At 39.9% G+C, this 13,886-nt stretch overlaps 1 protein-coding gene across 3 annotated transcripts in view; it reads right to left on the bottom strand.

Moving 5' to 3' along the window:
- cep89 (centrosomal protein 89) overlaps window positions 1-13,886 on the bottom strand; it is a 122,083-nt gene that overhangs the window by 52,651 nt on the left and 55,546 nt on the right. For all 3 annotated transcript variants that reach the window (XM_072596144.1, XM_072596145.1, XM_072596146.1), the window contains 4 exons: window positions 12,552-12,655; window positions 7,499-7,614; window positions 6,774-6,954; window positions 2,330-2,497 (listed from right to left, as the gene is read on the bottom strand). In XM_072596144.1, coding sequence (XP_072452245.1) covers window positions 2,330-2,497; window positions 6,774-6,954; window positions 7,499-7,614; window positions 12,552-12,655 — 569 coding nt within the window. The remainder of the gene's footprint in view (window positions 1-2,329; window positions 2,498-6,773; window positions 6,955-7,498; window positions 7,615-12,551; window positions 12,656-13,886) is intronic.

The following is a 13,886-nucleotide window of genomic DNA, read 5'->3' as shown; positions in this document are numbered from 1 at the left end:
TTCAAACACCCATCAGTGATGCCACAGTTGGGGTTCTTATTTGTTTAAGATTGTTTCAATAGAGATATATACAGGAAAGAGCAGAAACTCTGGTGGGAGGGTAATCAGGTTCATACTTATAATAAATACATATCTCTGCAAATAAAATCTATGAAAGTTATTAAAGTTAAAAGTAGATTAGCTCCTGTCCTAATGTTCAACACCAGGCTTTCAGGACTATAACAATGGGGTGTCAGACTGAAATATCCATGAGGGGCAACCATGTGCATTGGGAAATAGAGAGAGAGAGAGAGGATATAACATAACTGGAGTAAAGAACAGTTCAGAAATGGGAAAACCAGACGGGAAGCAAAAGCAAAGCAGGCTAAGATGAATTTGGAGTACGTGCAAGCAAATACGTGGAGCGTGATTAATAAAGTTAGCCTGGTGCGACGTAAGTAAGGACTACAGCTTAGCATCAAAATAGAGGCATGGTTTAAAGGAGGGGTAGTTGGGAATTTCATATTTCTGGTTACTGGTATTCAGGTAAGAAAGGGAAGGAATAAAGAAAGCAGGTGTTTCAGTATTGATCTAAGAAACTAGTATGCTATCTCAGCACTGGGGAAGGATAATATTTCAGCAGTCAAAGACAGAAAAGAGAAATAAAGAACAATAAAGCAACTATTATGATAGTGCTTACTATATAGTGGGGAGAATATAGAGGATCAAACTTGCAGGCAAATTACATAGTACAAGAACTACACAGTAATAATAATGACAGACTCCACTAATCCTAATATTGACTGGAATAGTGACAATGTAAAGGCTTGGGGGTAGGAACTCCTTAAGTGCACACAAGGGAATTTCCTTAACCAGTGTTTCTATCCAATGTGTCAGGACATGGTGTCAGAACCAGTTCAGGGAAATTATATGGAGTGGGTTTCCAAGGGAGACCATTTGAGGAAAGTGATCATCATCATGGAATTTGGAATAATTAAAGATAAAGACTGATAAAAGCAAGTATAAAAAAAACACTTAACCAGAATTGGGAAATTGGGATCGGGTTTCCAATTTTAGTCTTTCAGACTACAGCCTTTCACTGTCTTAAAATTCTCCATCAATCTATGTATTTGTCACATAAGGATTCAAATCCTCTAAAGGGTTCCTGGCTAAGCATCCAATAACTCTCCAGAAGTTGCAAGTTGCTCAGAATGCCATAGCAAATATCCTCCTGTACACAATGTCTCATAATCTTATCATTCCCACACTTTAACGCTTTACTATGAGAACATCATGCTGTTATTAACTGACTTCCAAGTTACTTGTTTTTAACCCAAGTCTAACAATTTCATTTAGCCATGTCTCTATGTGAATTCCCAGCTGCACAAACTCTATATTCTTGAATTCATAATTAGTAGCTGTTCTTTCTGCTACTGCATTTTGCTCACTCGAACTCACGCATGGGTCCCTACTTTCTAGTATTGCCCTCACTACTACAAAAAATTCTTCAGACCTCTTCCTCATGACTTTAACTTTACCTCTTTATCTAACGTGTGGTGCTAGAAAAACACAGCCGGTCAGGCAGCATCCGAGGAGCAGGAGAATTGACACTTCGGGCATAAGGCCGTCATCATTCCTGATGAAGGCCTTATGCCCGAAACATCGATTCTCCTGCTTCTTGGACGCTGCTTGACCTGCTGAGCTTTCCCAGCACCACATTCTCATCTCTGATCTCCAGTGTCTGCAGTCCTCACTTTCTCCTCTGTATCTAACCCTTGCTACCTTGTTAGTAACATCCACCATTTTTGTCCATGCCAAGTGGTTTGAAAGACCTTCCTGTTTGTTGCAGTTTTGCTGTTTATAGCACTAAACCAGCAACCTAGAGGCCATGCCTTCAAATTCCTTCACTGTATTTTACACAAAGTCCCAAATGGTTCAGCAGTACCACTCATGATACAGAATCTAAGATTTTAGCTTGTCTGGTACACCTGACCCTCAATGTTCTGTCACATGGTTTAGCAAATCACAGAGTTGTACAAAAAAAAATCTGTCATGTGAGAACAAAATCATGCATAACCATCATGGTCAGCAATATTACGTAAAGAATGGTTTCTTTGAGAGGCACATACAATGTTCCCAAATGAACTATACCTCACCTGGAAACTGCATCTTTAAATTAACAGAAAACCAAAAAAGTTATAAAGCAAAGTCATATATATTAAACATATAAAAAGCTAATGATAAAATCTCCTTTCAAAATGTAAGTCACTTGTAAATTAGAATTCAGATTTTAAACATTTTTATATCTAGTTCAAAGCAAATTTACTGGTTATCCATTCATCCATTCTACCTGTTTGACTTCTGTGCTACCTGCAGCTCTGCTTCTAAAGTCTTATTGTCAGCTATTAATTCTGTTTTTTCAAAGAGTGAGCTCTTTTTCTCAGCTTGCAATGATGCAATTCTTCCCATTAATTCCTCCACTTCTGCATGCTGTTTCTCTTGTTCAAGCTGTAGTTTCCTAACAAAAAGAAGGAAAAACAATTATCACACTGACAGTCCTCTGGAAATGAGAATATAATTGATGGGCTGCTTCTGGTCACACACTGAGGCATTAGTTACAGAAAATGCAGCTTGTGGCAGTTAAATGGCTGGGCCAAAATAAGTTCATCTTGGGCCAAAATTAATGTTTTCTGCTCAATTTGTTTCAATGTTTTGCAGATAATTTAAAGCTGAGGGGGAAGGTGAACTGTGAGGAAAATGCAAAGGTGCTTCAGCGTGACTTGGATAAGTTAAGTGAGTGGGCAAATACATGACAGATGAAGTATGATGTGGATAAATATAAAAGATTATCCATTTTGGAAGCAAAAACAGTAAGGCGGATTATCATCAGAATGGCAATAGATGGGGAAAGGGGAAGGTGCAAAAAGGCCTGGGTGCCTTTGTACACCATTGGCTGAAAGTAAGAATGCAAGTGCAGCAGGCAGTGAAGAAGGCAAATGGTATGTTGATTTTGTAGTGAAAAGGTTCAAGAATGGGAATAGGGATGTCTTGCTACAATTGTACATATCTGGAATAGTGTACATAGTTTTAGTCTCCTTATCTGAGGAAAGACATCTTGGTTATAGAGGGAGTGCAGCAAAGATGGCTCAGGGATGGGCAGAACTGGCAGCTTAATGTTCCAGGATATAAATGATTCAGGAAGGATAGAAAGGGAGGCAAGAGAGGAGGGGCAGTGGCATTTTTGATAAGGGATAGCATTACAGCTGCGCTGAGGGAGAATATTCCCAGAAATACATCCAGGGAAGTTATTTGGGTGGAACTGAGAAATAAGAAAGGGATGATCACTTTATTGGGATTGTATTATAGACCCCCTAATAGTCAGAGGGAAATTGAGAAACAAACTTGTAAGGAGATCTCAGCTATCTGTAAGAATAATAGAGTACTTTGGGGCCAGCGACCATAATTCTATTCGTTTTAAAAGAGTGATGGAAGAGGATAGACCAAATCTAAAAGGTGAAGTTCTAAATTGGAGAAAGGCCAATTTTGACGGTATTAGGCAAGAACTTTCAAAAGCTGATTGGAGGCAGATGTTTGCAGGTAAAGAGATGGCTGGAAAATGGGAACCTTCAGAAATGAGATAACAAGAATCCAGAGAAAGTATATTCCTGTCAGGGTGAAAGGAAAGGCTGGTAGGTATAGGGAATGCTGGGCAAAAAGGGGACATGAGATAGCTTTGGCAAATAGAGTTAAGGAGAATCCAAAGGGTTTTTACAAATATATTATGGACAAAAGGATAACTAGGGAGAGAATAGGGCCCCTCTAAGATCAGCAAGGCAGCCTTTGTGTGGAGCCACAGAAAACGGAGGAGATACTAAATGAATATTTTGCATCAGTATTTACTGTGGAAAAGGATATGGAAGATATAGACTGTAGGGAAATAGATGGTGACGTCTTGCAAAATGCCCAGATTACAGAGGAGGAAGTGCTGGATGTCTTGAAACGGTTAAAGGTGCATAAATCCCCAGGACCTGATCAGGTGTACCCGAGAACTCTATGGGAAGCTTGAGAAGTGATTGCTGGGCATCTTGCTGAGATATTTGTATCATCGATAGTCACAGGAGAGGTACCGGAAGACTGGAAGTTGGCAAACATGGTGCCACTGTTTAAAAAGGGCGGTAAAGACAAGCCAGAGAACTATAGACTAGTGAGCCTGATCTCAGTAGTGGGCAAGTTGTTGGAGGGAATCCTGAGGGACATGATGTACATGTATTTGGAAAGGCAAGGACTGATTAGGGATAGCTAACATGGCTTTGTGCATGGGAAATCATGTCTCACAAACTTGATTGAGTTTTTTGAGGAAGTAACAAAGAAGATTGATGAGGGCAAAGCAGTAGATGTGATCTATATGGACTTCAGTAAGGCGTTTGACAAGATTAGCTCTCATGGAATACAGGGAGAACTAGCCATTTGGATACAGAACTGGCTCAAAGATAGAAGACAGAGGGTGGTGGTGGAGGGTTGTTTTTCAGACTCTAGGCCTGTGACCAGTGGAGTGCCACAAGGATCGGTGCTAGGTCCTCTACTTTTTGTCATTTACATAAATGATTTGGATGCGAGCATAAGAGGTACAGTTGGTAAGTTTGCACATGACACCAAAATTGAAGGTGTAGTGGACAGCGAAGAGGGTTACCTCAGATTACAACAGGAATCCGACCAGATGGGCCAGTGGGTGGAGAAGTGGCAGATGGAATTTAATTCAGATAAATGCGAGGTGCTGCATTTTGGGAAGCAAATCTTAGCAGGACTTATACACTTAATGGCAAGGTCCTAGGGAGTGTTGCTGAACAAAGAGACCTTGGAGTGCAGGTTCATAGCTCCTTGAAAATGGAGTCACAGGTAGATAGGATAGTGAAGGCAGTGTTTGGTATGCTTTCCTTTATTGGTCAGAGTATTGAGTACAGGAGTTGGGAGGTCATGTTGCGGCTGTACAGGACATCGGTTAGGCCACTGTTGGAATATTGCATGCAATTCTGGTCTCCTTCCTATTGGAAAGATGTTGTGAAACTTGAAAGGGTTCCGAAAAGATTTAACAAGGATGTTGCCAGGGTTGGAGGATTTGAGCTATAGGGAGAGGCTGAACAGGCTGGGGCTGTTTTCCCTGGAGCATCGGAGGCTGAGGGGTGACCTTATAGAGGTTTACAAAATTATGAGGGGCATGGATAGGATAAATAGACAAAGTCTTTTCCCTGGGGTTGGCTAGTCTAGAGCTGGAGGGCATAGGTTTCGGGTGAGGGGAAAGATATAAAAGAGACCTAAGGGGCAACTTTTTCACGCAGAGGGTGGTACGTGTATGAAATGAGCTGCCAGAGGATGTGGTGGAGGCTGGTACAATTGCAACATTTAAGAAGCATTTGGATGGGTATATGAATAGGAAGGGTTTGGAGGGATATGGGCCGGGTGCTGGCAGGTGGGACTAGATTGGGTTGGGATATCTGGTCGGCATGGACGGGTTGGACCGAAGGGTCTGTTTCCATGCTGTACATCTCTATGACTATTTACCAGATTGATTCCTGGGTTGGCAGGACTGATATGCGAAGAGACATGGCATCTGTTAGGACTGTATTAACTGGAGTTTACAGGAATGAAAGGTGATTTCATAAAAACCTATAAAATTCTAACAGGACGAGACAGGATAAATGCAGGAAGGATGCTCCTGATGACTATGGAGTCCCGAACCAAGGGTCACAGTTTAAAGATACAGGGAAGGCCATTTATGACTGAGATGAGGAGAAATATCTTTACTCAGAGTGGTGGAATTCTGTGCCACAGAAAGCCATTCAGGCCAAAACACTGAATGTTTCCAAAAAGTTAGATATAATTCTTGGGGCTAAAGGGATCAAAGGGTATGGGAAGAACATGGAACAGGGTACTGAGTCAGATGAATGAGCCTGATCATATTGAATATAGACAGGCAGGAGGTTGGAAGAATACAGCAAGCCAGGCAGCATCAGGAGGTGGAGAAGTTGACGTTTTGGGTGTAATCCTTTTTCAGGACACCCCTGTCCTGAAGGAGGGTTACACCCAAAACGTCAACTTCGCCACCCCCTGATGCTGCCTGGCTTGCTGTATTCTTCCAACCTCCTGCTTGTCTATTTTGGATTTCAGCATCTGCAGATTTTTTGTCTCTGATCATATTGAATGGCGGAGAAAGCTGAAAGGGCCTACTCCTACTTTCTGTTTCTACTAAAGGTGAAATAAAGTCACCAACATATTATTTTTGGTGGGAAACATGGGTATGATCAGTAAATCAATGAATTAATGCAGAAAAAAAGATAGTCACCTTGAGTTCACTGAATTTAAGGTAAAGGGAGTTATTTTAATTCTGCATTTGTAAACTACTTTGAAAATAAATGTAACCTATGCAACTTGTGATAGGTATGATAGTCCAAAAGAAATAACAGGATATGGCTACAGCAAAATGACATGAGAAGATACTATACTTGAACTGTTAACTTAATGTCTAAGTTTACTAGTATATTTGCCACATGTTTATGTTTCCAACATTTCCTAGTTTTATTCAAAAATTTGAGCACACCTTGTTTGAAATTATACTTAAACAGTTTGGGTTATTTTACTACCACTGTGCTAGGATCAATTGCATGTATTTTACATAATTATGGCAAATTCTGAGCTAAAATGTTTGCAGTTTATTTTCAGCCCTTCTGTATACAAACCTGAAAGATTTCTAATTTCTAAATGTAAATTCTAGGCATTTGAACAAATGAAAAAGGTACCTTTTGAGGTTGTTCACCATTGAGGTATGTTCATCAATTCTCACTCTGTCATCAAGAGTTGCTTTAAGTTGGTCATACTTTGAAGAAAGTTTGTTCAACTCTTGTTGAGTCTCATGTAACTCCTTTTGTTGGTTTTGTTTCTCTGATTCCAGCAGCATCAATTGTTTAGTCAATTTTGACACTAAAAGCAAGATAAAAATACAGAATGAGATATTTGGTAGTCTATCCTTAATGGGAATCCAAAGTAGTGGTCAATAGCTTGAAAAGCTCCAGAACATGGTGCATCTGGTCTGAAGCTGAATTAAAATGGTAGCATGAGATAGTGAAGATAAATGTCAGAGTGCAGATGCATCACATTTCTGAAATATTAGAACATTCGAGCTTGTGATATGACAGGTTGTACCAAAAACAACTGCAAAAGTGAGTTGCAAATGGTAAGGCATTCTTGAAGTAAATTTAAAATATTATAAACTAAATAAATATTCAAGGCAAAAAATAACAAAATATGAAGGGAACTTCATGATAAAGCAACACTGAGACAAAATAAAACTGGCAGAAAGTGAAAGGTAACCTGGAGTCTACATGTTAACACATATACTCTAGGAGGAAGGGAAGTGAATAGCAAGAAAAAGTCTTCAAGAAATTCAAATGTGCTGGGACAGATATTAAAATAGGAAGAATTCATTTAAATATCAGATTGCCTGCTGTATGTTATATAGGCTCACCTTCTTGTATGTGTCTGTTGTGACTGCTTTTTGCTTTCGCTTGCTGTATCTCTAGCTGCTCCATCAAGACTTGGTTTTCCTCCAAAACCAACTTTGCCTGATCCTGCAACTGATTCCTGGAAAGACAAAGTTGAAAAACCTGCATTCATCTATGCTGTATTGTTTGTATCAACAATATTATACAAACTATTTTCCTTACTAATTGACTTTTTAAATTTTCAATTTCAAAATAATCACTGGGCTGCCATTACATGTGAATTTATGATAATTTTGTGTAAATACATGTATATGGTTTACAAGTAAAAAAAAGGGGGGGGGGGTGTTGCCTCGTGTCATTGGACTAATAACCAGAGCCCCAGGCTAATGCTTTGGGGACATGGGCTCAAATCCACCATTGCACATGGTGAAATTGAATTCAACAGAAAATAATTTGGAATTTACAAAAGCACTGTTAACACTTCTTCACTAATGTCCTTTAAGGACAGAAATCCATCATCCTTATTTGGTCTGACCTACATGTGACTGCAAATCCACAGCAATGTAGCTGACTTCTAATTGCCCTCCCTCTGGGCAATTACAGATGGGGAATATTTGCCAGTCTGCAACGCCGAAACCCAATGAAAGAATAAAAAGGACAATAAATTATGGGTGAGAAAAGGTAATTCTGTGATATTAGTTTTGAAGGGTAAACAGGGCTCAAGTATAATTCCACACAGGCAGGCCAATGAATGTCTCACAGCAACAGCCTGCAGGGTCAGGGTTGGGAAAGTTAACAATCAAAGTCACCACTTTCCCTATGGTATGGCAGGAGACATGTATTTTTTAATTTTTATTTTATATATCACTGGGCTAGTAATCCAGAGTCCCTAAAACTCTGGGGACATTGGTTCAAATAATACCATGCAGATGGTGAAATTTGAATTTAAAGGTAGTCTAATGACAACCATTGTTATAAAATCCCATTTGGTGCACTACTGTGCTGGAGGGAAGGAAATCTGCCTTTCTTGGTTTAGCCTACATGTGACTTCAGTGCCATAGCAGTATAGTTGATGCTTGTTTTTAAACTAATTTTTATTGAATATATTTTTTAATATTATAAATACAAAACAATACAAAGAAAGAACACCAACAAAATTTTAAAAATCAAAGCCACCTCATGTAAAAATGTATATATTATATGAAAACATATTTTTAAAACTTCAACTAAATAAATAATAACTAACAATGAACTAATAAATAATACTAATACAGCTCAGCAAAACAAAACATTAACTCTTGAATATCGAGAGCATTACTTTTCACATATTCATACGTTCGCAGTTCCCCCTTCTCTGGATATTGGACTCAAAGCACAATCGTTACGGCTACATAAAAACCCTTATTAGTGTTGCGGACAAATCTGTGTCCAGGTATTCCAAAAAGGGCCGTCATGTCTTATAGAAATTCTCAGTTTTGTGGTGTACCATACTTGTAAGAAAATCCAAGGGCATACACTTCATAACAATCTTATGCCAACCTGACAGGCCTGTGGGATTCTCGGACACCCAACCTAACAAGATATTAATTCTTGTGCAGAAAGTGAGGATGTTGAAAATTTTTTTTCATGCACATCTACAGGGAATACACTGGACAGGCCAAGAAGAGGAGAGATTGGGTCCTTCTCCACCCTTACACCCAAATCCCCTCCATTGCACCCGCCACAGCACTCCAGTATGTTTGAAGCATATCACAGGACCAGAGACAATGGGTAAGAGTGCCTTTACACTTGGGGCATGTTGAAGATCATTTTGACAAATGATCCGGAGCCAAGTAGACCCAGTGGAGAATCTTCAACTGTACAGTGTGGGTCCTATTGCAAATTGATATTTTTCTTGTGTTTTCCCAAATACCTTCCCATGCCGCCGAGCGCTCTCTTGAACTCATCCGAGGGGCCACCCCCCAATTAATGACAATGTGCTGACAGAAAATGTAGTCTGAGCACTAAGCACCTTCCTGTCTATGTTGGATTTGTAGCAATTAGTCAAAAACTGTTTTTGAATAAAATCCCTAACTTGAAAAACACAAAAGAGGTCCCTGCTAGATAGCTTGTATTTCCACGCTACCTGATCAAAAGACATCATTGTTTCTCCCTCAAATAACTCACCAATGCAAGACACACACCTCGCTGCCCAATGTTTGCATCCTGAACCCATCATCCCCTGTTGAAAATTTGTCATACCCACTATAGGTGAAATAAAATATGTTTTGCCAATATTGCCTTCCCTTTGCCGAATTGTCCTCCATGCTTTAACAGTATTGATAACTATTGGGTTATGGCAATATTCCTTAACTATCCTCATTTTGCCCAAAATCAGCAAACTAGTAAGGGGGCACTTTGCCAGAGAGGTTTTGATATCTCACCATATTGAAAAACGGTCCCCACAAGCCCAAGCACTTATGTAAGATAAAAAAGTGAGCTTTGTTGATAACATCTAATGTTCAGAGATTCACTCCCCCAAGTCTGTAAGGCAATTGCAGTTTAGCTAATTTAAAACGGGGTCGCTTACGATGCCAAATAAAAGAGCTGAACCAGCCCGTTCAGTCTCCTGAATATTTGATTATCGTAAATCAGGGGGAGTATCCGTATAGGATACAATAAATGGGAGAGAATATTCATCTTAATAAGAGCTATCCGACCTAACCATGAGACCGGAAGCATCTTCTGTCTTCAAAAGGTCTTGTTCAATTTTGTTGAATAACTGAACAAAATTAGCTTTAAACAACTGATCAAGAACTGAAGTAATGAATATGCCCAAATACATAAAACCTACCCCGTGACTGCTTAAATGGGAATCGAGATTCACCCTTAAAACCTAGCACCTTCATAAGATTACCCATAGCCTCTGATTTTGATCCTGTACCCCGAAAAGGCACCAAACAAACTGATGCATTGCATCATGTGGGTACCGAAACTGCTGGATTTGACAAATAAGTGAGGACATCATCCTGACTACAACAAAATCTTATGTAATTTTGAGAACCTCTACCAATGGTTCAATCACTAATGTAAAAAGCAATGGCGAAAGGGGACATCCCTGTTGGCTGCCCCTAAAAATGCTAAAATTGCTTGATTGTACCCCATTGGTGATGACCGCAGCGAGAGGGTCACTATAGAGAACCTTTACCCACCTTATAAAGGCTTCGCCCAAGCCAAACCGCTCTAGAGTATGAAAAAGATACAGCCACTCAACTCGGCCAATTGCCTTCTCTGCATCTAGAGAAATCACCAATCCCTGTATTGACTGTTGTTGACATGCTTGAATTACATTAAGCAGCCTCCTAACATTATTTGAGGATCTGCAGCCCTTTATGAAGCCCGTCTGGTCCTCTTCAACAATAAAAGGTAACACAGTTTCCAGCCTTAACGCTAAAGTCTAAGATAGGATTTCAAAGTCGACATTTAAGAGTAAAATGGACCTGTATGAAGCACAGTTCTCTGGGACCCTCCCTTTTTAAAGAATAAGAGAAATATTGGCCTCTCAGAGATGGTGGGAGACGATCATGACTGTAGGAGTCATTGAACAGGTTGAGTATTGGGTCTGACAAGTGCTTATAAATTCTTGATAGAATTCGCTGGGAAGTCCATCACTCTGAAGCTGCTTCACAGCCTCCTGCACTTCTTGCTCTGATAACGGGGCATCGAGAAAAGACTCTTGTTCAGGGGTCACACTCAGGAGATCCAGATCCTTGAAAAATGACTCCATCTTCGCCCGCCCCTCATCACGACCCTCAGATTGGTACAATTCAGAGTAAAATCTCTGAAATGCCGCATTAATCATTTTGGAACCACATGTTAGGTTCTCAGCACCTTCCCTAATTTAAGACAGGAGCATTCCCAATGTGCCCCAAATGTAAAACAGCTGTTGGTACTCTTACTCATTGCTTGTGATCATGCCACAAGCTTCGTAGATATTGGGGTGCCACAGCGAGTGCTTTGAAAGGGGTTTTGGGAACTGAGGTTAAGGCGGATCCAGTGTCCCTAATTTTGGGCTTGCCAAATCTCTTCTTTGGACATGCATGGGAAGAAACTGTTTAATATTTTTTCAATCTGTGCGAGGAAGAACATTCTGATGAGCTGGGTGTCAGAAAATTCCCCCAGGACTCTCAGGGTGACGTAGATTAGTTATGGAGCACTTTCCCCTGAACCTCCTCACGAGTATGGAGCACCAGAAAATGGAACTGTTTTATAGAATGTGGCAGCCCTTTCTGAATTATACAGAAGCAGACTTGTTGGCTATATTGGCCAGGGCCTTTGAGTAGTCGTAAGGGCTATGTCTGGTGGTCCAGGGGCCCCAGGGAGGAAGAATCCCGAACAAATATGGGTTTGCCTACTGATGGTCCTGGTGGTGGGATTAACTAAGTTTGGCTTAATTTAGGTTATTTTAAGTTATTTATTGAATTGTAGTTTTTATAGATTTTTTTTTCCTCTCTCTCCTCAGTGGTTTGTGGAGTAGAGTAGTAATTTGCTTACTGTTATTGCTGTTATATCATAAGGTTGCTATACTATTTTGTAGTGATTTTGTAATTTTGCAAAAAATTTAAAATATTTTTTCTCAATAAAAATATTTACAAAACTAAACATTGTGTTAGAAGACACTATTTAAAAGTGACACAAAATCTAGTCCAGTTCTGAGTCCAGCCAATTCAATGACACAAGGATTCTGTTAATTAGATCCTACTGCCTGAGCTCACTGCTGCATTTTTCAGCCATGCATGTCATTTGGAAGATTTAATTTCAATTTAAGGATACGTTTTATAAAGGATTTATACAAAAAAAATCACTAAGGTATGCGTAAAAGAGTTAAACCAACAGGCTTTGCTAGTCAGCACTTCAAAGTACAGGTCTAAATTGGGATTCGGGGTGCAAAGTCAACACAATAAAGCTTCTAAAATTTCAGCACTTACGCTTCTGTTAATCTGTAAGGCACTGGTAAATGACTGCAATTGTTATATTGCAAGGTTATATTCACTGCAATTCAAAGCTTCTCATGTATTTTTACTTTGTATGTCATACCACTCTCTGCTGCTAATAGCACCATTTCTCTCACGTTGCTGATGAAGCTGTTCATTCTCCCTCACCACCTCTTCTACTCGAGCTCTGAAATTCTTCATTTCCTCCTGTGAGTAAGAAAGGATATTAAAGAAGCGAGGAAGGATCAGGAGATAAGACGAGCACCAACAATACATAGACACCCCAAAATCTTCTACAGGTAGATAAGCAGTAAAAAGGTAGCGAATAAAAATAGTAGGGCCAGTTAGGGACTAAAAAGGAGATTCACATACAGAGGCAACAAACATTGTTGAGTTGTTAAATAAAAAATATTTTGCATCAGTCTTTACCAAGAAAGTAGATATCATTCAATCCATGATGACAGAATGCGAAGCTCTGTCAGTAGAAGTGCTCAGAACTGATGAGGAAAAATGTATTGGGTACACTATTGATACTTAATGTTCACAAGGCACCAGAAGATGATGATATGTATGAAAGGATATCGATGAAAGTGAATGAAAATTGCAGGAGTGGAGATGGGTGAGATACGAAACGAGCATTTTGCGGTGTTTACTTTGGAGAAGGATGTGGAAGATATAGCAACATTTTGAAAGATGTCCATATTACAGAGGAACAGGTTCTGGATGCCTTAAAACACACAAAAGGTGGATAAGTCCCTGGCACCTGATCAGACTCTAGGTACTGTGGAAACTCTGTGGGAAGGGAGGGAAGAGATGCTGGGCCCCTTCCTAATATATTTGTATCATCAATAGCCACAGGTGAGGTGCTGGAAGACTGGAGGTTGACTAACATTATGCCACTATTTAAGAAAGGTAGTAAGGAAAACACAGACAATGAGCCTAACATCGGTGGTGGGCAAGTTGCTGGAGAGAATTCTGAGGGATAGAATTTACACGTATTTGGAAAGGCAAGAACTGATTAGGGAAAGACGACACGGCTTTGTGAATGGGAAATCGTATCTCACTAACTGAGTTGAGTTTTTTTGAAATAACAGAGAGAATTGACAAGGGTAGAGTGGTGGATGTGATCTATATGGACGTCTGTAAGGCGTTGAACAAGGTTCCTCATGGTAGACTGGTTAGTAAGGTTAGATCACATGAAATAGAAGGATACAGAGCTGGATCAAAGGCAGAAGACAGAGGGCAGTGGTGGAGGGTTGCTTTTCAGACTGGAGTCCTGTGACCAGCGGTGTGCCAGAAGGATCAGTGCTAGGCCCACTGCCTTTTGTCACTTTTTTAATGATTTGGAGGTGAATATAGGAGGTATGATTAGGAAGTTTGCAGATAACACCAAAATTGGTAGTATAATGGATAGCAAAGGCTACCTCAGAGTACAACA

This window comes from Chiloscyllium punctatum, chromosome 26 (assembly GCF_047496795.1).
Source record: "Chiloscyllium punctatum isolate Juve2018m chromosome 26, sChiPun1.3, whole genome shotgun sequence".
In the NCBI taxonomy this organism is placed as follows: Eukaryota; Metazoa; Chordata; class Chondrichthyes; order Orectolobiformes; family Hemiscylliidae; genus Chiloscyllium; species Chiloscyllium punctatum.
This window is presented reverse-complemented; position numbering and strand designations above follow the sequence as displayed.